Source organism: Sorex araneus, chromosome 3, assembly GCF_027595985.1.
Source record: "Sorex araneus isolate mSorAra2 chromosome 3, mSorAra2.pri, whole genome shotgun sequence".
Lineage (NCBI taxonomy): Eukaryota > Metazoa > Chordata > Mammalia > Eulipotyphla > Soricidae > Sorex > Sorex araneus.
Window position 1 is genome coordinate 195,247,840 of NC_073304.1, and position 24,242 is coordinate 195,272,081.

General features: G+C 47.5%; 1 protein-coding gene across 1 annotated transcript; it reads left to right on the top strand.

Annotated features, from left to right (window-relative positions):
• The first annotated feature begins 1,029 nt into the window (after nucleotides 1–1,029).
• SPAG5 (sperm associated antigen 5) lies at nucleotides 1,030–24,107 on the top strand. Its single transcript, XM_055132347.1, has 23 exons — nucleotides 1,030–1,330; nucleotides 1,583–1,708; nucleotides 3,066–4,153; nucleotides 4,260–4,428; nucleotides 10,952–11,044; nucleotides 11,228–11,359; nucleotides 11,556–11,651; nucleotides 11,778–11,870; nucleotides 11,962–12,075; nucleotides 12,615–12,708; nucleotides 13,313–13,460; nucleotides 13,542–13,644; nucleotides 13,809–13,942; nucleotides 14,132–14,276; nucleotides 20,816–20,927; nucleotides 21,092–21,184; nucleotides 21,454–21,574; nucleotides 21,686–21,797; nucleotides 22,653–22,733; nucleotides 22,900–23,055; nucleotides 23,132–23,206; nucleotides 23,544–23,624; nucleotides 23,835–24,107. The coding sequence occupies exons 1-23, from the start codon at nucleotides 1,289–1,291 to the stop codon at nucleotides 23,904–23,906; spliced, it is 3,480 nt and encodes a 1,159-aa protein (XP_054988322.1). The 5' UTR covers nucleotides 1,030–1,288; the 3' UTR covers nucleotides 23,907–24,107.
• The last annotated feature ends 135 nt before the right edge of the window (nucleotides 24,108–24,242 follow it).

A 24,242-nucleotide genomic window follows, 5' to 3' on the forward strand; every position in this document is an offset into this window, starting at 1 on the left:
GCTTTGATCCCCAGCACCCCATATAGTCCCCCAAACCTGCCAGGAGTGATACTGAGCACAAGGCAGGAGTAAGCCCTGAGCACTGCTGGGTGTGGCCCAAAAACAAACAAAGTAAGTTGCAGTGGATGTTCTAAGGAACACATTTTTATCATAACTATAACTCTGAATCTTTACCTTTAAGCTATTCCCAAAAATCAGTGTCACCTGATTTTCCATATAAAGAAATAGGACTGAAGTCACAAATGTGGGTTGGAATCTTCTGTCTTTTACTACCTGTGGGGCATTGGGCCAAAGACATTATCTGAGACTCAGTTCCTCCGTCTGTAAAATGAAATCTTTAATATACTTATAAATTATATACCTATATACTTCTTAGATACATCTTTATGGGGATTAAAGGAGTTAATAGTGCCCCGTAAGTCATAAATGCTTAATACACGTTTAACTACTCTTCCAGTAAATTGTTGCAGGCCCTGAATAAGCCCCAAGAAAATACCAGAATAAAAAAATTGTCCTTCCGGCGCTGGCTCCTGCGCCGCCGCCGCCGCCACCTTGACCCGGAACTATCGGAAATACCAGAATCCGGGCAGGAGCAATAGTTTGCCTTGCTCCCGGTCGACCCGGGTTCGATTCCCAGCATCCCATATTGTCCTCTGAGCACCGCCAGGGTTAATTCCTGAGTGCAGAGCCAGGAGTAACCCCTGTGCGTTGCCAAGTGTGACCCAAAAAAACAAAACAAAAAACAAACAAACAAAAATACCAGAATCTACGAGGAGGGTCAGATCCTCACCGCTTGCATCTCAGTCGATGGGCTAGGGAGCCATCAAGCTTGAGGCCAAAAAGTTCCATTCACCTTTCGCTTCCCGACTCCCCGCGCCTCTCTGGTTAGGTAACTGACACACCTGGGGAGAAATTTCCCAAGCCCGGCCACGGAAACCGTTGGGTTTTGTTTTTGTTTTTCACAGTGTAAGAGGGAGGCTTAGCGGAAGCAGGAAGTACAGGCTCGCCGGGTCCCCCAGCTCCGGGGGTACCGTCCCCCAGGCGCGGTGGTAGCCCCCGGGCGCGGATGCTGAGCGCAGAGCCCCGGCGGCTAGGGCGACGGAGAGCCGAGGGGGGCGGAACCTCTGCGGGGCGCGCGAGCACCCGCCGGCCGCGCGCCGGCCGCGGCCCCGCCCTCCTCCCCACGGCGGCCAATCAGGAAGCGCGGCGCGGGTTCAAACAGACGGCGGGCCAACATGGCGGCGGCCTGTGAGGCGGGCAGCTGATCTGCCCGCGTCTCGCGTGGAAGATGTGGCGGGTGAAAAAACTCAACATGAGCGTCTCGCCTTCGGTGAGCGGCGGAGAAAGAGCCGAGCGGGAGCTTCCAGGGCGGGGGCGCTGGTAAACGCCGGATGTACTGGAAAAGCTGCGTCCTTTGGGCGGGGCCGTGCGGAGCCTTGGGGGTCCCGCAGCTCCAGCTCGTGTGTGCCGGGGTCTCCTTTTGGCAGCGCCCGTCTGCTCCTTAGGGAGGAACGAAAGACAGACCTGCAGTTTGGGTTATTTATGTATTTATTTTTTACGCGCTCACGTCTTTTTTTCTCAGGGAAAACCAGCAGGGAGGACTCCTCTTCGAGAGCTTATGCTACAGCCCAGTGCCCTCACCAGCTCCGGAAAAAAGTCCCCCACAGGTTCCTCGCTGTCCCCATCCCTGTGCAAGTTGGGACCGCAGGTGAGATTCGCCTGGCCGGCTTCTCAACTGGGCTCTTTGCCGAGGCGGAGAGCTCAGAGGAACAGAGGGCCGGGGCTGGAACGTAATTAATCATGATAATAAACTCTCTTCCTCGGTGACATCCACTTACAGCTATTCAGGCCAACAGAGAGATGCCCTCCGTTCGTTAGAGGAAATCCACTGAGTGCCCAGACCTCTATTTAGCTGTTAGCTTCCATAACCTTTCTCTTGTTCCTGCAAGGCACGCACTCTACAACTTGAGGAATATTTCTGACTTTTTTTTCTTTTTTGTGCTTTGAGCTAAACCGGCAGTGCTCAGGGCTTACACCTGGCTCTGTGCTCAGGGATCACTCCTGATGGGGCTTGGGGGACCATACAGGATGCCCTGGATTGAACTCAGGTTGGCTGCGTGCAAGATAAGACAAAGGCCTACCTGCTGTACTATCGCTAGGGCCCCAGGACATCATAGTTTAATTCTGTTTTCACTCTTCTCTTTGTGTGGGGGCAGGGTGAACCCTTCTGAGCAGAGCCTTAGGGAGCCACTTACTTCAGCTGGAGTTCTGCTGCTGGGCAGAGGGCTGTATGGCTGGGGACCTCCAGAGGAAGTTATTTGCTCTTCGTTCTCTGCTATAGCAGCTACAGATTTTGAAATCCCAAGGGTTGAGGGGATTGACCTCTGTGTTCCGGATGCCCGCAGTTCTGTGAGCCAGGAAGATTAGATGTCTGGCTCAGATTGATGTTTCCCTCTTGCCCTTGGGTCCATGACCATGTGCTCTCTAATTCTGGTACTCATCTGTTGCAGAAGGGAGAAAATCTTGTGCCAACACTATCTTCTGACAGAGCTTTAGCATAAGGGCTCCTTCTACCCATTCCCCTAGTGTTGGAATTAGGACTGGAGAAGTGTAGGATATTCAAGGTAGTATCTCCCTAGGGTATGTATAGATGATCTCAGCCTTGTTTATATTGGAGGCTGCTTCACTTAGGGGAACCCAAACTTGGGGCTAGAGAAATTGCTTAGTGGGATGGATTGTTGCATGCTTTGTATGTAGGAGTCCTGGGTTCATTCTCTAGTATTGCATGGTCTCTTGAGCACCTTGCCAGGAGTAGCCCCTGAACACTGCCAGGTGGGACCCAAAAGCCAAAAGAATAACCTACAATGGACTTACAATGGCTTTCCAGCTATTCTCTCCCTGTGATGGTTATCTGTAGTGAGTAGCAAGTCTTAGCTAAGTGCTTACCTAAACTTAGAAGTAATGAATCTTTCTTTTTTGAGTTTACACAGAATCCTGCACCCATAATTGCATGTTGGAAGCTGGAATTGACTGCCTTAGTCAACTACTTTTGTTTTCTTTGGCAGGAAGACAGCAAACACTCATCTACCCTGGATTTTGTAAATACCAAGAGGATAGAGTCCCCTTCAGAACCATTCAGTCACCCTTCAGAGTGGCAGGAACCTCATCAACTTCTGTCAGATGAGCCGCACATCTCTCAGATTCCCCAAACCAACTCTATTTCCCCAGTATTTGAGGAAGCACTGTACAATGAAGTGATCAAAACCATGGTCTTTGTACCTTCTGCAGAGGGTGGCCAGCAAGACATTATACACGAGGCCCACTTCGATTCCCTGGCAGAGACAATTAACATCTCTCTTGATGAACTTTTGCAGCCAGGAGATCTGCTGGGAAGTGGGCTTGCACCTTCCATAGAAGACAGTTTTTTTCCAGAAGTTGTTTCTTCCATTGCTGAGAAACCTGCATTGCAGGATCCTCCATCCCAGATCTCAGAGTGTCCACCAAGCCTGTGCTCAGAGCAGCAGCTGGACTCCGAGGAAAAGCCAAAGAGCGGTGGAGCTGACATTGAGCCTGAGAACTTAGTCCCTTCTGGAAATAATGTCTTTTTGCCTTCCTCCACACTCTGGCTTTCCCCTTCAACTGCCTTAGCAGCAGATTTTCCTGCAAGTTCTGAGGTCCCTGGAGAAGACACTGCAGAGCACAGAGCAATGGAGGGAAAAGAAATAAGCTTTCCCATGCTCCCCGAGGCTGCCGAATTGGGAGATCAGGCACTGGTCTCAGATGGCGAAGATATTCCATGCACATGGCTGTCCCCACAGCCAGGAAATAGGGACTCCCAGGCAGCTCACGACCCCACAGTGGAAGATGCTAGTCGGTGTCTTATCTCTGATACAGAACCTTGGCTGTCCCCACTGGCTTGGCTGGAAAAAGGGGTAAATACTTCAGTCATGCTGGAAAATCTCCGTCAGAGCGTGTCCCGGTCTTTTCCTTCTGTTCTTCGGGATGCTGCGACCGCCATGACCCCTGTTTCCACTTGCTCCATGGGAACTTGGTTTACTCCCCCGGCACAACAAGAGAAGAGTTCTGACACATCCCAGGCGGGCGTGGTAGGCACCAAGGACAGTGCTTCCGAGGCAGAGCCCTTCCTGCGGGGGTAAGTCTCCTCTCTCCTGCGGCTCCTGGATGCCAGTAACCTGGACTTGCCACTTCCCTTCCTTCCCCCCTCTCTCTCTCCTTATGTTTGTCTTTCCCTTTTGCAGCCATCCTCCAGATCTGACAGCCTTATCTCGACGTGATCTGGAAGATAACTTGCTGAATTCTCTTGTCATTCTGGAGGTTCTCTCCCGCCAGCTGCAGGAGTGGAAGAGCCACCTGACTGCGCGCCCTGCAGTTCAGGACAGCAGCACACAGACGGACACTTCCGGTGGGGTAAGAAGGTGCCCCCTCAAGGCTGGACAATCCCATTGGACATGTTCTTATAGAATTGATCCTGCAGTCATTCAAAGACACTCCTTAACCAAAGGCTCATTGTGTAACAGCTGAGGACCTAGAAAATCCTTAGAGCTGAAACTTCTTTGGTTATAGCAAGTGCCTTATCTCTGCCCACAAATAAGGAAAGCTTTTTGGTTTTTTTTGTTTTTTTTTTTTTTTTGTTTGTTTTGCTTTTCGGGTCACTCCCGGCGATGCACAGGGGTTACTCCTGGCTCTGAGCTCAGGAATGACTCCTGGCAGTGCTCAAGGGGACCATATGGGATGCTGGGAATCGAACCCAGGTCGGCTGCGTGCAAGGCAAACACCCTACCCGCTGTGCTATTGCTCCAGCCCCAAATAAGGAAAGTTTTAAAGATACCGTCTTCTAGATTCTCATCTTTCAGTGTACCAATAACATTTTTTCTTCCTATGCCCCCCTTATTAATTGCCCTTGCCCACTTTACTAAAGAAGAGCATACATGACCTGGAATGTTAGTACAAAGGGTAACACACTTGCCTTGCATGCGGCTGACTTGGGTTCAAGCCCCAACACCCCATATGGTTCCCTGAAGTCCTCCAGGAGTGACCACTGAGCACAGATCCAGGAGTAAACCCTGAGCACAGAGGCCAGAGACATAGTACAGCAGGGAGGATGTTCGCCTTGTATGCAAGTGACTCTGGTTTGATTCCTGGCACCCCATATGGTCCCCTGAGCTCTGCCATGAGTGATCCCTGAGTAGAGCGAGAGTAAGTCCTGAGCACTGCTGTGCGTGGCCCCCAAACAAAACACAACAAAACCCTGAGTACAACTGGGTGTGGCCCCAAAACAAGCAGAGAAAATGTGGACTTGCTAAGAAAACGAAATTTGGTAATGAATTTAGAGCACATCATTTTTGTTTGCCTTCAGCAACATTAAAGTAAGGAATATTACTCAGCAGTGGAGAATTTGCCTTGCATGTCTGAGAACCTGAGACTCAGGGCGAGAGCACATGCTCTGAGTGCAGAAGCCACCGTGTTTGATCCCTGGCACTGTATCTTGAGCACTAAGCTGGGAGAAGCTCTTAGGCCCTCTTGAGTGTGGCTTCCCTATCTCCCCCACAAAAAAGGTTGTTTATGTCATTGAATCCTTAAAACTCTTGGGGAAAAACTCTTGGAGTATTTTGGCATGTATTTCCAAAGGATAACCTAGAATTGGGTGATATTTCTGCCATTCCTTTTGTGTGGGGGGGTTGGGGGGAGAAGGGGTGGAGAGGGTGGGAGTCATACCTGGTGATGCTCAGAGGTTAATCTGGCTCTGTACTCAGGAATAATTCCTGGCTATGCTTGGCAACAGTATGGGATACCTAGATTCAAATCTGGGTTGGACTCTTATAAGCCAAACACCCTGTCAGGCGGCTGTATTGTTGCTCTGCCTCTCCATTCTTCTTTGTTTGTTTGTTTTTATTTGGAGGCCATACCAGTGTGGCTCTGGGCTTACTCCTGGCTCTGTGCTCAGGAATTACTCCTGGCAGTTCTCAGGGACCATACGGGATGCAGGGATATTTAGCCTTTCAAAATTATTGTAGGGGCTGGAGCAATGGTACAGCGGGTAGGGCGTTTGCCTTGCATGCAGCTCACCCGGGTTCAATTCCCAGCATCCCATATGGTCCCCTGAGCACCGCCAGGAGTAATTCCTGAGTGTAAAGTCAGGAGTAACCCCTGTGCATGGCCGGGTGTGACCCAAAAAGCAAAAAACAAAACAAAACAAAACAAAAAATGAACAAACACAATTTTTGTAAGGTCTTTACCTTGCATGCAGTTGTCCCTATTGTGAATCTCAGCACCACATATGGTGTTCTGAGTACCACCAAGGATCTCTCCTGAACACAGAGCCAGGAATAGCCTCTGAGCACTTATGGGTGTGACCCCAAGACGAAACAAAATTATTGTTGGATATGTAAGAGGAAAACAGTTTTAGGACACTGTTGTATAGAACTCAGAGACAACACAGGCCAAGAGAGGAAGGGAATTGTGTTAGAAAAAGAAATTAAGGGCTGAAATGATAGCATGGTAGATAGGGCATTTGCCTTGCATGCAGCCAACCTAGGTTCAATCCCGGGCACCCTATATGGTCCCCTGAGCACCGCCAAGAGTAATTCCTGAGTGCAGAGCCAGGAGCATCACTGGGTGTGACCCAAAGGTCAGAAAAAAAAGACTCCTGGCTCTCAGCATTCAGGAATTACTCCTGGTGGGCTCGGGGGACCATTTGGGATGCCAGGGATCGAATCCAGGTCAGCCACGTGCAAGGTGTGTGCACTATCTGCTGTACTATTGCTCTAGTCCACCTAGAGACCTTCTATTGGTTGAAAATATTTTCAAGCTTGCGGGAATGTGTAAGAGAGGAACCCTCATTCACTCTTAGTGAGAGTGTCATTTAGTTCAGAAGTCGGAAAGCAGTGTGGAGACTTCTCAAAAGGGAATTGTATTTCCATATGACCAACCCAGCAATAGTACTTGGCATCCTTACCAGGAACAAAAAACATTCATTTGAAATGATACTTGTCCTTGTGTTCATTATAGCACTGTTTACAATAGCCAAGATCTGGAAACACTGCAAAACAGATAATTGAATAAAGAAATTGTGGTATATATGCACAAAGGAGTACTATCAGATACAGGAAAAGCTGAAATCCTGCAGTTTGCTACAACTTGGAACGGAAGGTTATCATGCCTCCTGAAATGAGTCAAAGAACAAATGATCTCTCATGCAAAGTACAAAGAAACAGTAAAGTAATAGGGGCCAGGTAAGGCACTTGTCTGGCACATGTCCAACCTGGGTTTGATTCCTGGTATCCCATATGATTCGTCTGAGCGTTGCCAGGAGTAATTACTGAACTCGGAGCCAATAGCAAGGCTTTGGATTGCTGGATGTGACCCCCCAAAATGACCCCCATTTTTTTTTTAAATAAAGATAGTAAAGGAATAAAAAATGGCTAAGGATAGCAAACTCAGAGTGCTGATAGTATTGATTTTACTAAAGGTGGGAAGGAAAGTGAGAGGGGACCTAGAAATGATGATGGAGAGATGCCCACACACTGATGGCAATTTTGGGATAGCAGCATTGTGTACTGGAAACATTGCTGTTATCCGTGTTGTAAATTAGGTGCCTAAGTAAGGAAAGAAGAAGACTCTTATGCGTGGCATGTGTGAGGCCCTGGATTTGATCCCTGGCACCATGAGAAAAAGAACAAGAGAAGATGAGAAGAAAATAGACTTAAAATGTTGACTTTGTCTTTTGCCAGTAACTCTGGAAATCCTAAGTTCTTCATTCCCCTGATGGCTCAGTTTCTCTTCTGTGTTTGCTCCTTTTTTTTTTTTAAATTTTTTTTTAAAATTTTTTATTGAGTCACCATGTGGAAAGTTACAAAGTTTTCAGGTTTAAATCTCAGTTATACAATGCTCTAACACCCATCCCTTCACCAGTGCTCATATTCCACCACCAAGAATCCCAGTATAGCTCCACCCCGCCCCCTCACACCCCTAACCCCCCCACGCCCCTAGCCCCCCCCACCCTAAGCCCCCCCCCCGCCTGTGTAACTAATAAATTTCACTTTACTTTCACTTTGATTGCATACAATATTTCAACAAAACTCACTATTATTGTTTGGAGAGTCTCTCCCCTAAAGTCAGACCTGCTGAAAAGGAAGCATTAGATAATTTGTTTTCCATTGCTGAGGATGAAGAGATATGAGGTCGAGTGACTACACTTAGCGGCCTCTCAGTTTTGGGTTTCTGTAATTTAGTATTTTAGTAACTAAGTCCAGAGAGATATCTGCCAGAAGTTGCATCGTTGCCAACTTGTACTTCTCAGTTCAATATAGTACTGGAAGTACTTGCAATAGCGATTAGGCAAGAAAAAGATATTAAGGGCATTCAGGTAGGAAAGGAAGAAATCAAGCTCTCACTATTCGCTGATGATATGATATTATACTTAGAAAACCCTAAAACGTCTACCAAGAAACTCCTAGAAACAATAGACTCGTATAGTAAAGTTGCAGGCTATAAAATCAATACCCAAAAGTCCATGGCTTTCTTATATGCAAATAGTGAGAGAGAAGAAATCGACATGATAAAAGCTATCCCGTTCACAATTGTGCCTCAAAAAGTCAAATACCTCAGAATCAGCTTAACTAAGGAGGTAAAGGACTTGTATAATGAAAATTACAAAACGCTACTTCAGGAAATAAAAGAAGACATGAGGAAATGGAAAAATATCCCCTGCTCATGGATTGGAAGAATTAATATTGTCAAAATGGCAATTCTCCCCAAAGCATTGTACAAATTCAATGCGATCCCTATAGGGATACCCTTGTCATTCTTCAAAGAAATGGAGCAAGTGCTCCTGAAATTCATATGGAACAATAAGCCCCCACGAATAGCTAAAGCAATTCTTGGGAAAAAGAAAATGGGAGGAATCAACCTCCCCAACTTCCAACTCTACTACAAAGCGGTAGTCATTAAAACAGCTTGGTACTGGAACAAAGGCAGAGCCGCAGACCAATGGAACAGGGTTGAATACTCTGACACATCCCCCCAAATATATGACCATCTAATCTTTGATAAGGGAGCAAAAAAGGCGAAGTGGAGCAAGGAAAGCATGTTTAACAAATTGTGCTGGCAAAACTGGACAGCTACATGTTTGCTCCTTTTTATCTCTTTTCTTTCTTTTTCTTATTTCTGGACCACACCCAGCTGTGCCCAGGGCTAACTCCTGCCTCTGAGCTCAGGAATCAGTTCTGCCAGGGCTCCGGGTATCGCATGGTGTGCTGGGGATTAAATCTAGGTCAGCTGCGTGCAAGGCAAACACCCTACCCTCTGTATTATTGCTCCAGTTCTGCCTTGTACCCTCTTCTTTTTTTTGGGGGGAGGGTCACACCAGCGATGCACAGGGGTTACTCCTGGCTTTGCACTCAGGGATTACTTCTGGTGGCACTCAGGGGACCATATGAGATGCTGGGAATCGAACCTGGGTCAGCGGTGTACAAGGCAAACGCCCTACCCGCTGTGCTATCACTCCAGCCCTGTTGTATCCTTTTCTTAAGCTTGCCAGATCCTGTGGATGCCCCTGAAGCAGAATCAAGATGGGAAATTACTGCACTTTTTTTTTAGTCTATCCCTATTCCAGTTCCACATCCTTACCACTTGACTAAACCTTCACACATCTTATTATTTGCCTGACTGCCCAGCTCTGAGCAGTATGTGGTCTCTGTACAGGGTGCATGAGGTACTCTGTGCTGTACTGCACGGCACAGTAGGAAATGATGATTATAGTGTTGGTTCAGGGAGCCATGAACACCAAGAGAGCTGCCTCTTCACATCCAGACTGAGAATGGTGACTCAACACTTGTTCCAACAGTAGGTATTTTTCTCAGATGATGACTACCTTTGAAAGCAGTGACAACTCCCTTCTTTTCTCCAACTAGAAAGTCATTTTCATGGCTTAACTGCCTCTGAAAACACTTAACCTGCTCTATATAATACACTTAAGATATTTATTTCCCCCAAGATAATGAACAGACAGAATTGAAAAGAGTAGCAATACTTTTCATTATAAGCAAAGAAATGCAATTTGAAACAACAAAAGGCCATTTTCTTCTGACAAAATAGCAAAGAGTACAATAGATAATGCTGAAAATGTTGTCTTTTGCCAAGAGGGTATAATATAAATTGGCTTATCCTTTTCTTGTTGTTCATCCTTTTTTTTAATCATACTTGTGATGCCAGAGATTACACTTGTTCCTGTGGGGTGGTGCTGGGATTAGTCTCAGGACCAAACAGGGCAAGGCCTGTGCTGAGTCACATTCCTGACCCCTCAGCCTTATTCCCCTCCATCCCATGTGGAAATTACTCCTGGCAGTGATCATGGGACCATATGGGATGCCAGGGATTAAACCCAGATTGGCCATTTGCAAGGCAAATGCCCTAGCTGCTCTACTATCACTCTGGTCCCTAAAAAGGTTTTAGAACACAGTAAATTATATGCAACTAAGAAAATACTGAGCTCACTCTACCTTATGAATCATTTATAAACTTCATAATACCTAGTGTATTTATTATTTTTTTGCTTTTTTGGGTCACACCGGGCCATGCACAGGGCTTACTCCTGGCTCTGCACTCAGGAATTACCCCTGGCAGTGCTCAGGGGACCATATGGGATGCTTGGAATCAAACCTGGGTCGGCCGCGTGCAAGGCAAACGCCCTACCCGCTGTGCTATTGCTCCAGCCCCTCAAGAATTACTCTTGGCAGTGCTTGGAGATTCTTATAGGATGCCGGGATGCACGCCTGCCCTTTGTGGTATCTTCCCAGCCCTCTAGACCTTTAAGGGTGTCTCATAGGGGGCTTGAAATTGAGGTCAATGACTTTCCTCCTCAGAGCCCCTGCTCACTATCTCTTGCTTGGTGACTTCATGTAACCCAGCCGAATCATCTTTCTCTCTACAGAAGCCATGGGTGCAGGTGTCAAAGGAGTTGATATCATTACTTCACCTGTCTCTGTTGCACTTAGAGGAAGATAAATCTACTGTGAGCCTGGAGGTAAGAGTACACATGAACGTAGAGGTGTCTGATAGAACTGAAAGCCAAAAAATGGAGCTAGACATAACATCTGATTTTTTTTCGGTGGGGGGGTTGGGGGAGTGGGAGGCAGGGAACAAGGTTGACAGCATGCAAAGCAAGCACCCACGATATTCTCTCTGGCTGCTGGTTCTTATTTTATAGTCTCCACGTGCAGAAAACTTGGTCTCCTATTTTAAAGCGTTGAAGAAATTGAGGGGAAGGCTCCAGAGCCTCAGAGCTGAGCAGGAGCAGGCAAAGCACAGGGAGAAGACTGCCCCCTCGGGCAGGGATTCGGTAAGGTGTCAGTCCTTCGTTCCTTGGTGTGGGCAAGTTTTTCCCTGGGAGAATCACATGTAAGCTAGACTCAGATGGTGTGCCCCAGAGCTCTCTGCTGCGTAGTGGACAGTTAGGGTCTTAGTGGGCTCTTCTTTCTTTCTTTTTTTCTGTTTCCCTCCTTTGCCCACCACGTCTATGCAACTTCTTCCCTAAGCAGGCAGAGACAGTGCTCGAGGCCTTCTGTGCTCACTCTGGCCAGCTCAAACAGGACCTGGCTGCCAGCCTTCTGAAGGAAACCCAGACTCACCTGGTAATTCGAGGGTCTTTTCATGCCTCGGTCTGTGCTGACACTCTGGGAGGAGACTTTGTAATGGACCTCCACTTTGCTCTCATCTGGGGAGAGGACACGCCCACAGTGGCACACCTTCTTGTGTAGGTGGGACTTCACACTGAGCAAGAACAGCTGGCTCAGCAGACAGCAAGTCTGACCCAAGTCTTGCATCAGGACTGGATATCCATGCAGCTGGATGTGAGTATGTGGGGCTCTCCTGCCACCTCCTCAGTCCCAGCCAGCTCTCTCAGTGACCTTGCTCAACTGACATGCTTGCTTCCCCTGGCAGTATGTGACATGGACGGCTCTGCTGAGTCGGTCTCGAGAGCTCACAGAGAAACTCATGGCTAAGAGCCGGCAGACTCTGCAGGAACGGGATACCGCAATTGAGGAAAAAGAGCAGGTACAAGCCAGGAGTGGGTCCTGTTTAGGCCTGGGTCATCTTCCTCTGCAGTAGAACTTTGTTGTTTGGTTTAGGGGCCACATCTAGGGGTGCTAAGATCTTACTCCTGGCTCTGGACTCAGGGATCACTCCTAGCAATGCGCGGGGGACCAAATGGGGATGCCCATTGGTCAGCCAGGTCAGCCGTGTGTAAGACGAGCGTCCTACCTTCCATACTATTTCTCCAGTCCTAGAAAGCCTAACAATGGTTTCTACAGCTTCTCACCTTGGCCTGTCTTTCCGTCCTGTGGGTGTGGAGACCAGCCAGTTCCTTTCCTTGTAAGGTGACCTTCCCAACTATTTCTTCTGCCTTTCAGTGCCTTCTTCAGCCATTTTTCTTTTCTGTGTCTACTTTTCCCTGAGTACCAGCCTCATTTGCTGCAGTGTTTCTGCCTAGCAGCCAGATGGTCTGTTGTCCTGTCCAAAAGGCTAAACTAAGTGCTCAGACTCTTGATTCAGGAGGAACTATTGGAGAAAAACTGTCTTTTTTTTCCCGCTAGGTTTCCAGGAAACTGGAGCAAGTCTCTGCTCATTTAGAGGACTGCAAAAGCCAAATAGAAGAACTAAAGTTGGAAAACAGTCGCCTAGCAACAGGTATGCGTGTGTGCATTTATGCAAGTAATTATACCCTCTAAGGCGCGGGGAATAGAGGCAGAGCGAGAGAGTGCTCTAAGAGTAATGTTTCTCGGTCTTTCCCAACAGTGACCCGCTTCCAGCCTTGTTTCCATCCCGTGTCACTGGTTGGTCTCCATTTATGCCATTTTCTTTTGCAGCCTCTAGATATTCCATATGGCTTCATGGTCCCAGCTGAAAAACACTTCTCTATAGCGTGTGTGTGTGTGTGTGTGTGTACCTTCTACTGTGTGTCTCTGTGTGTATGTGTATCTTCTACTACTCTACTAATAAGCCTCATCCCTGGCAGAGAGAGCACTTGTTTTGTATTGGTTTGTTTTGGTTTTGGGGCCACACTTGGCAGTGCTTGGGGCTTACTCATGTCTGGTGGGGGCTACCATATGGGATGCTGAAGATTAAACCGAAGTTGCCCCCAAAAATAATGAGTTGGTCACATACAAGGGAACTGTCTTACTCACTATACTATCTCACAGCTGAGAGCACTTCTTTTGGAGTAGAAGTGGAGAGAGGGTGGTTTGTTTTAGCGTGGTGAACACACAGTTGCTTTTGGTTGCTTTTGGTCTAGATCTTCAGACTCAGCTGCAGATTCTTTCCAGCACGGAGAGTCAGTTGCAAGAGCTAGGCAGTCAGCACTCCCACTGCGCTCAGGACTTGGCCAAGAAGGACGAGTTGATCTGCCAGCTTACCCAGAGCAACGAGGAGCAGGCTGCTCAGTGAGTTCTCCTTAGATCGTTGTGGTGGGAGGTGCGAAGGACATAGGTTGAAACAGGATCTACTCTAAGCATCTCTCATAGGTGGCAAAAGGAGGAGATGGAACTAAAGCAAATTCAAGCAGAGTTGCAGCAGCAGCAGGCTGTCCTGGCCAAGGAAGTTCAAGACCTGAAGGAGACCCTGGAGGTAAGGAGGGATAGGACAACTGGGGGCAGGACAGCTGGCTTGGCTCTGGCCTGGTGGTAGTCAGGTGAGTTTTGAGATTAGAAAAGCCTCAGTTCCTCGGGCTTGGGCTCATTTTCCCTTCTTTCTTCTTTTGCTCCTGCCCTGCTTTTTCCAATTCTCCCAAGTTTGCAGACCAAGAGAATCAGGTTGCACACCTCGAGCTGGGGCAGATTGAGTGTCAGCTGAAGGCCACGCTAGAGGTGCTCCGGGAGCGCAGCCTACAGTGCGAGGACCTCAAGGACACTGTCGAGAACCTGAAGTAAGAGCTCTGCCTTCTGTCCTCCCAGTGCTCCCCTTTCCCAGGAATGCCTCTGGAAACTCAGGTCTCTAAGGGAATCGTGACCGAGTCCAGGAACCCCTTCCCCACAGCAGATGCAGTTCACTGGGAGGTTAGGAGAGACGTTCAAAGGTCATGTGTCTTTGACCTCTTTTCCGTTCCTTACTTCAGGGCTAAATTGGCCAACATCATAGCAGAGAGTCAGGAGCATGAACTGGAGAAGACACGCCAGTATTCCCAAGAGCTGGGGGTGCTGACTAAGCAGCTACAGAGCCTGACTGACTTTCTGCAGACAAAACTACAGCTACAAGAAAAGGTAGAATGGGGGGGGGGCTTCGTTTCTCTTCCGGTTGTGTCTTTGTATAAAGACACTTCATGTCTTGCTTTCTGATCTTTTATTTCCTTTTCTAATAAGTAGTACTTGTCTAGCTTATAGCAGCTAAAATCTCTACTATAGAGGCTGGAGTGATAGTACAGTGAGTAGGGCAGTTGCCTTGTACATAGCCGACCCGGGTTCAATCCCTGACATCCCATATGGTCCCCCAGCACCACCATCAGTAACTTCTGAGTGCAGAGCTACAAGTGACCTTGAGCATCACAGGGTGTGGCCTACAAACAAACAAAAACCTCTATCTTCTGCAGTGTAGAAAAGGAGTGGTAAGGGGCCAGAGCAGTACAGTACGGGGTACAGCAGGTAGGACACTTGCCTTGCATGCAGCTGACCCAGGTTTGATTTCCCCAGGAGTAATTCCTGAGCACAGAATCAGGAGTAACCTTGAGCATTAGGGAGTATGGCCCAGACCTCCACCTCACCTCCCAAAAAAAGAGTGATAAGAGGGATCTTATCCCTCATCTTAGAGGGAAATCTTGGAATTTCATTCATTAAATTTGATGCTAGCTATAGAGGTTTTTCGTTGTTTTGGTGCCATACCTCCACTCCCAATGATTCTTAGGGCTTACTCTGCTCATGAATCACTCCTGGCTGTACTCCAGGGACCACATGTAGTGCGGAATGGAGCTGGGGTTGGCCGTATGCAAAGCAATCACCCTAGTCCGCATGCTAGTTCTCTGGCCCATTTTTGAGATACTTTAAATGAAGTTAAGGAAATTTCCCTCTGTAGCTTACTGAGAGAGCTCCTAATTGTATCTTTCTTGTGTGGTATGGTCCTCCTAAAACTGTTCTTGTCCCATCTCTGTGACCTTTGTGGACACTCAGTTGCCTTCAGTACCTCTATCTTGTTGAAATTTTTCTTCCAGTTTCTTACCTTCCTATTATGAAACCTTGACTGCATCCAGAGACCATCTGCACTCTTATCCCATTTTCATTCAAAACCAGACTGGGGTTGTTGCCACATCCTTTCTCTTCTATTTAAACTGGAAATACCTTTTCCTTTCCTATTAAAATCCTCCCTAATTCACCTTTTTTTGAATTGTTCCTAAGTCATGTACACTCCGATCTCCTTTAAAACATACTTTCCTTTTACTTTTATGTTCATTTTCCTAGACTGTGTCTGGGAAACACACTCTTTAAAGAAAGTGGAATTTATGTTTGCTTTTTTTTCCCCAGCTTCCTTGCCCTTCCCTTTGTTGTTGTTGATGATTTTGTTGTTGTCTCAGTGACCAGGGGATTACAGGTGCCTGCTGAGGGTCGCCTGTCAGATTGCAGTGATCACATACTCAGATCCGGTGCTCAATGCTCCCTGAGACCTGCACTCCTGTGGTGCTTGCACATGTGCTTATAGGACTCACATTCTAGTTGAGTCACACAAGTTAAGGTGGTGTTCACTGGAGGTCATGTGGTACCCACACACATGCTTCCCAGGGGTCTTCCCCCCTCATCTTTTTATTTATTTATTTTGGTTTTGGGGGTCACACACAGCAATGCTCAGGGTTACTCTTGGCTTTGCATTCAGGGATCACAGTTGGCACATGGGAGACCATATGGAATGCCAGGGATCGAGCTCAGGTCTGCCTCTTGCAAGGCAAACACCTTAACCACTGTACTGTTGCTCTCCAGGTATGGTGCTAATACACCTCTACCTGCAGTACCACTGGAAATTGCTCACAGCTCCAGATTCACAGACAGCAGAGCTGCTAGGCTGAAAAAGCAGAGCTGCAAGGATTGTGCCTGGTGCATGTGGCAGTACTCAGGACTGTATGCCTGCTAGGCAGGCATTGTAAGCCACTGTACTATTGCTCCAGGCCTGGCCTTGTGTCTTTGGCTTCCTCACAGTGTACACTAAATGGCCAGTCTCTTTCAGGATAGAGAGCTTACTAGTTTATGTAGCAGTTAAGTACACAACCTGGATCGTGAAATCTGGACATGTTCATGATCCGATCCTCTTCCCTGGTTGTATGTTGAACACATGAAATGCCAACGAATTCACAGGTAGCAGGGAAGAAAGATACATGTAAACTTGTTATCTTTCCTTCTGATCATGATAGAGGTCTTTGTGGAGGACCACTGTGGAAGCATGTAGAAAGGTGCATCAGTTCTAGTATTGAGAATGAGGAGATCGTCAAAAAGCAAGGGATCTTTGAACAGTCTTCAGGTTAGAAATTTGCAGGGCAGGGGTGGGTATATAAGAAAGCCCACATGGACCAGAGAGATAGTACAGGGAATAAAGCACTGGCCTTGTATTTGTCCAACCCCAGCATCACATGCTCTCCCAAACATTGCTGGGAAAGACCCTGAAGCACCAGCATGTCTGGCCCCTACCCGTCAAAAAAAAAGCAAAGAAAGAAAGAAAAAAAGAATCCTTAGGGCAGAGAGAATAGTATCTGAAAGTTATAGAGGTGCTGCATGTGTTTTTCATGATGACTACCTAGTACCCAGGCCTGGATTAGGTGCTAGAACTACTGGGTGAACATAAAAGAAGCAGCTCCTTATAATTATACTCTATATGGTTATTATGTGGTACAAAATTGACAAGGAACTGAGACTGGAGAAGGAGGTAAGCTATATTTTTTTTTTTTTTTTTTTTTTTTTTTTTTTTTTTGCTTTTTGGGTCACACCTGGCGATGCACAAGGGTCACTCCTGGCTCTGCACTCAGGAATTACCCCTGGCGGTGCTCAGGGGACCATATGGGATGCTGGGAATCGAACCCGGGTCGGCCGCGTGCAAGGCAAACGCCCTACCCGCTGTGCTATCACTCCAGCCCCAGGTAAGCTATATTTTGAAGGCTTGAACTAAAGGAAATTATAGAAGGGTTGGAGTGATAGTATAGTGGGTAGGGTACTTGCCTGGCATGTGGCTGAGATGGATTCTCTCCCTAGCATCCAAATGGTCCCATGAGCACTGCCAGGAGTAATTCCTGAGTGCAGAGCCAGGAGTAACCCCTGAGCCTTAACCAGGTTTGGCCCCCTCGTACCAACCCCCCCGCCCCCAAGAAAAAAATTGTAGAAGGGATAGAAAGGAGGAACTAGAGTGATTGTACAGTGGGTAAGGTGCTTGCCTTGCATGCAACTGACCTGGGTTTGATTCCCGGCATCCCATATGGTCTCCTGAGCATCAGGAATAATGATCCCTTTGCACCACCAGGTGTGACCTAAAAACTAAAAAGGAAAAAAAAGCAAAAAAGAAACGAAGAGCTGGGTTGATGAATTCAATACATATTTAAAAGTAGAAGCAATAGAATTTGATGACTAGTTTGCTATAGGAGTAAGATGGAAGAGTGCTGATCTCTTGATTGCTGGAAGGATAGTGCCATTCTCTAGAATTGCAAAACTTATAGCATGCTAGATTCTAGATTTTTAGTTTTTGCAAGCCCTGTAGTCCCTGTCTAAACAGTTCAGCTTTGCCCTATAGCCCAAGAGTGGCCGCACTCTGGATGTGGCTGTGTTCCAAGGAAATCTGATTTACAGAAACAGGCAGTATGCCAGATTTGGCCTGCATGCTACAATTTATTGCCTCTCTGCCAAAAGATTGTACATAATGGAGGAAGAATAGTTGGGTGGTACTGGGAGGATGGAATGGAGAATATGGTGAGCTCACCTTAATACAAACTAAATTTCAGGTGAATTAATGGAGATTTTTCATAGGCCATTGACTCTTTGGATCTGGAGAATGGGGGGGTAGGGCTAGAAATCACGTGAGTGAGATGGATTGAAGGGACCATGTGGAAGTAAATAGATTTCTGGGAACTCTGGAGGCAAGAACACCTGGGGAATGGATTTGGGTGTTAAGGCCATGGTTGAACATCAAGGAACACAATAGTTAAGGAAGGAATAGTAGTTAGTGAAATGAAATAAGCAGCAAAGATGAAGGGGAGCAAAGTCATGTCTCAATTTCTGAAAGAAGAACATGAAGGGGGACTAGAGCAATTGTACAGTGGGGAGGGTATTTACCTTGCAGGTGACCGACCCAGGTTCAATGCCCGACATCCCATATAGTCCTCCCAAGCACAGCTAGGAGTAATTCCTGAGTGCAGAACCTTGAGTAACCCCTGAACATCGCTGGATATGACCCAAAAAGCAAAGCAAAACAAAAAGAACACGAAGGACCTGAGAGATACTGCAGCAGATAAGGTGCTTGCCTTGCACGCAACAAACCCCAGTTTGATTTCCAGCACTACTTCTGGTACCCTGTGGCCCTGCCAAGAGTAAGTCCTAAGCACAACTGGACTTCAAAACAAAAGATGGAAAAATAAAACAATATAGTCACTGATTATAAAAGATCTCAGGTAAAGAAAAGCTACAAAGTATTCATTGCATTTGAAAGTTAAGAAGTTAGGCCCTGGGCATGTAACTCAGGATAGAATGCCTGCCTTGTTTGGGGCCACAGTGATAGTATAGCAGGGAGGGTGCTTGCCTTGCATGCAGCTTACCTGGGTTTGATCTTCAGCATCCCACATGGTCCTCTGAACCTCACCAGGAGTGATCTCTGAGCACAGAACCAGGAGTAAATCCTGAACCCTGAATACTGCTAGGTATAACCGCACTCCCCCCCCCAAAAAAAAAAAAAAAAAAAGAAGAGGAGGAAGAGGAATGTCTGCCTTGCTTATGTGAGGCCTTGAGTTTTGGATTGGTCTGGTTTGGGGGCCACAGCCAGTGGTGCGTAGGGGTCACTCTTGGTAGTTTATGGCCATGCAGTGCTGGGTTTCAAACCAGGGCCTCCTGCATATGAAGCATGTGCTTAACCCTCTGAGCTAACTCTGGCCTTGAGGCCCTGAGTTTGGTTCCCAGGATCAACCCACATCTTCTAGTATTATCCCTGGCCTTGCTGGTGAGATCCCTGGCACCACAAAAAAAACTCAGCACACTACAAGAAAGAGTGTGTATGCATCACAACTGAGTGTGTGGTCTCTGCACAGCACAACAATGGCAGCAACAAACTACGAAAGGAAGGGAAGGGGGAAAAGAAGGAAAAAAGAATCATGAGAATTTGATTCTCACAAGAGATAGTTTGCCTTGCACGTGGCTGACTGGGTTCGATCGCCCATATCACATATGGTCCCCTGTGCACCGCCAGGAGTAATTTATATGTGCAGAGCCAGGAGTAACCCCTGAGCACTGCTGGGTATGATCCAGAAAGTAGCACTGTAGTCCCTTTGTTCATCAATTTGCTTTAGCGGGCATCAGTAACATCTCCATTGTGAGACTTGTTGTTACTGTTTTTGGCATATCAAATATGCCACGGGTAGCTTGCCAGGCTCTGCTGTGCAAGCGGGATACTCTCGGTAGCTTGCCGGGCTCTCTAAGAAGGACAGAGGAATTGAACCCGGGTTGGTCAAGTGCAAGGCAAATGCCCTACCCACTGTGCTGTCGATCCAGTCCTGACCCAAAAAGTTAAAAAAAAAAATTATGAGAATTTGATGGAATGATATGGTAAAAGCCTGACGATAATGGGCTCGGACATCAGAAAATGATTGACAAGAAATGTCAACATGTTTTTGTTGTTTGTTTTTGTTTTTCAGGGCTTTTTGTTTTGTTTTGGGCCATACTGGCTATGCTTAGGGCTTACTCCTGGTGGGGCTTCCGGGCACCATATGGGTTGCTGGGGATTGAACCTGGGTTGACTCTGGCAAGGCAAGTGCCTTGCCCACTATATTATCACTCCAGCCCCAGTTCTTGGTTTTGGACCACACCTTGCAATACTCGGGGGTTACTCTTGGCTTTGCACTTGGGACTATATGGGGTGCCAGGGATCAAACCTGGGTCAGCTGCATGCAAGGCAACTTACTTACCTGCTGTACTATACCAAAATGCCAGCTTTTTAAATTTCCTTTTTTTTTTGGTTTTGGGGCCATACCTTGCAGAGCTCAGCAGCTCCTTGCCTGGTCAGTCGTGGTGGTTACTCCTGTTGGTGCTCAGGGGATCACGCAGCGCAGGGGATGGAACTGGGCCTCTAAAAGCAAAGCATGCTCTCAGCCCCCTGAGCTAGCTCTCTAGCCCTCTTTCTTCTTTTAAGTTGTTTTGAAAGAGCATATCTAAAAAGGGAACTTACTATAAGAAGTATTTGGGTTCTTTTTCCTTTCCTTAAATTTTTGTTTTTTATATAGCTTTTGGGTCACACTCGGCAATGTTCAGGGGTTCAGGGTTTACTCCTGGCATTGCTTAGGGTACTGTATGGGATGCTGGGGATCGAACCCAGGTCGGGCACGTGGAAGGCAAGCTCCTTACCCACTCACTGTACTCTCTCTCAAGCCCATATTTGGTTTTTGGATTTTTTTTACTTCTTCCTTCTTACTTTAGTGAGAGAATTAAATTTGGGGAAAGGAGAAAGAAAGCAAGCTGGAAGATAGGATAGAATAGAATAGAATTCTGGAGGAGATGGCCGGTGAGTAGCCGGGCATTCAGTGAAATCACAATTACCCTGAAGAGAAGCTGATATTTTTTTTCTCCTTTGCCCATAGGCTGAACCAGAGCCCCTCGTGATAAATACAGCCTCAGCGTACCCCCTTGAACACCCTCCACCCACTGACAGCACCATCTTGGGAAGCAGCGTGGCAGGTCCAGCAGATGAAGGTTAAAGCTGGGGTGTAGGGATGGGGAAAAGTGACCGTGTTCCTGACCCCTTCATTTACTGAGATGCCCCCAGCAGGCCCATGTCTCCCTCGTTGCTTCCATTATGGCAGACTCTTGACTGGCTCACCAGAGGGACCTTACCCTATGACTGGTTTTTGTTTCAGCGCTAGAATCAGCTCCTGGACCTATACCCCTGCTTGGAAGTGACAAGAGTGCTTTCACCCGAGTGGCATCCATGGTTTCCCTTCAGCCTCCAGGTTAGCAAGGGCTCCAGGGATCCTGCCTCATTTCTCGATCTGGTAGTGATGATACCGGAGACTGTAGCAGTGAGATGTGCTTTGCTCTAAAAACCTCAATTCTACATGGGCTCATTTTCTTTTCTGCCTTTTGGGATCTGTGATGTTTTTGTTCCGGCATTCAGATCCTGCAGGTGGGGACCATGGATATGAGTTGTAGAAATCCTTGGCTTCACTCTTGCCCCTTCTAGGGCTTGAGGACTGTTTCTGTCTGGACCTTTCTCTTTCAGAGACCCCAGACCTGGAGAAGAGTCTGGCAGAAGTGGGTGCCAGTACTGTAGCGCTTTGGAGCCTGTGTTCCCTGCTGCAAGAGTCTAAGGAGGAAGCCATCAGGACTCTCCAGCAAACCATGTACGTGTAATGCAGTTCTGGTGAGAGACAGCAGATCAGAGGAGACAGTTCCCTATGCTGGGGCCTTGCCAGCCCCTAAGAAATTGAAATAATGCTTAATTCTTCCCTCAGTTGTGATCTACAGGCAAAGCTGCAGGCTCAGGAAGAGCAACATGAGGAAGCCCAGAAGGCCAAGGAAGCGGAGATAGAGAAGCTGAACCAGGCCTTGTGCATTCGCTACAAGGTGAAGGAGGGGCCTAGAAGTGGGGCGATGAAGAACTGGGCCATCTATGCTGGCCCACTGGGAGCTGTTTTCTCTCCAGGAATCTGGGTGGTGGGGATTTTCCAACCACTGCCCTAGTTTTGCCCTTCTGGGGTCAGACGTTTCCTATGTTTGGGAATCAGTTATGGGCTGACCCATCTCCCCAGGCTGACCTAGAAGTCTGGAACTCTAGCAGCCAGGAACTCTAGCAGAACTCTGTGCGAAATGCACCTTATCTCAAGTAGCCCTGGAGGAAGAAATAGTGTTATCGGTTGGTTATCACCTCAGATGAGCACAGTCACACTTTTAAGTCCTATTCAGGCAAGGGCTGCAAGAGGCCAGCTGTTTTTGTTTTGTTTTGTTTTTACCTTTTTCTTTCTTTTTTTTTCTTGGGGGGGTGGGTGCAGGGGGTGGGCAGGTGGAAGTGCTACATCTGGTGGTGCATGGTGCTTACTCCTGGCTCTGTGCTTAGGGATCATTCTTGGCCAGGCTCAGGGGATCATTTATGGTTCTAGGAATTGAACCCAGGTTGGTTGCATGCCAGGCAAGCTTGTTACCAGCCGTATAAAGCACCCTGGCCTGGGGCTGGGCACAGCCGGTAGGGCATTTGCCTTGCATGCGGCTGACCCGGGTTCGATTCCCAGCATCCAGTATAGTTCCCCGAGCACTGCCAGGAGTAATTCCTGAATGCATGAGCCAGGAGTAACCCCTGTTCAACAGTGGGTGTGACCCAAGGTAAAAAAAAAAGCACCCTGGCCCCTGGCTTTTTTTTTTTTTAAGTGCCTTATTATTTCTCTCCAAAGAAGCCAGTTCTCCTTTCTGCTCTATACTCCACAGAATGAAAAGGAGCTCCAGGAAGTGGTACAGCAGCAGAGCAAGAAGATCCTAGAACAGATAGACAATAGTGGCGAGCTCATAGTACGTACACCATGATGTCTGGCCTCTGTCTTCCGCGTCACTGGCAGCCAGGATGCCGCAATGGGAATTGCATCCCTTGGACTACCCTGGTTCACCACACGGGATTAAAAAAGAAATAAAGAGGGTCTTTGAGGATATTGACTACACCTCTCCTTTCTCATTCCAGAGCTTAAGAGAGGAGGTGATGCAGCTCACCCGCTCACTTCGGCATGCAGAGACAGAGACTAAAGTGCTCCGGGAGACCCTGGCAGGCCAGCTGGACCCCAATTGTCAGCCTATGGCCACTAGCTGGATCCAGGAGAAAGTGTGGCTCTCCCAAGAGGTGATGTAGAGTTGACCAAAGGAGATGGGTAGCTGGTGGGAGCCCTGTGCCGTTACTGACCTGGACATATCTACAGGTGGACAAGCTAAGGATGATGTTCCTGGAGGTGAAAAATGAGAAGGCAAAACTCATGGTTAAGTTCCAGAGCCATGTAAGAGTTCCTGATGGGCCAGAGTGATAGTACAGTGGTTACTGCACTTGCTGCACACGGCAGATCTGGGTTTTATCCGAGGCACCCTATTTGGCCTCCTGAGCCCGCCAGTGGTGATCCCTGAGTGCAGAGCCAGGAGTAAGCCCTCAGCATCATGGAGTATGGCACCCCTCCTCACTCCCTCCAGAGAAAGAATTCCCATGACAGGACTGGGTGCCAAGACCATTTCCCACCACTTCTAGTATACCCACAATAGTCTCCTTGACTCCCAAGCTATGCTCTTGTTTTTGTTTATTTTTAAAAAGCAAAGGATTTATGGGAATCTCTTTTTTTCTAGAGAAACATCCTTGAAGAGAATCTTCGGCGCTCTGAAAAGGAATTAAAGAAACTAGATGACATTGTACAGCATATTTATGAGGTAAATGAGGGAGGGAACTGGTGCAGCTGAGACAGGCCCTGGGAGTACAGTGAGCAGAGCTCTGTTTCCAGCCTGCGCTGGAACCCAGCAACTGCCGCATTCTCCGTGGCCACTGTTTTCTCCCCTTCAAGTCAGGTGGCGCTTCCTGGGGCCAGTGAGCGTGGGCCTTGGCCTGTGAACCTGAGCTGCCTTTTCTGCTTCTCTTCCCAGACTCTGTGTTCCATCCCAGATGTTGTGGGTGAATGCAAGGAGCTGCAAGAATTACTGGAGTTTCTGAACTAGGACACCGAAAGCTGGAATCCATTTCATCCCTTTTTACCTACAATATCCCCTTACCCTCCTATCAGGACCCATTGGCATTGAGCCACCGATGTTTAATATTTTTTAAATAAAACACTTTTAATGTATTTCTTCAGGCTCAAGACCCATTGGCATGGAGCCACCGATGTTTAATATTTTTTGAATAAAACACTTTTAATGTATTTCTTCAGGCACACTGCAAATCACTTCTCTTTGTTTTTGATCTGGGGCCATACCCATCAGTGTTCGGGCACTAGTCTCAGCTCAGTGCTCAGAGGTCCACTGTGCTTTGGGGATTGGGATTGAGCCTAGGCTTCT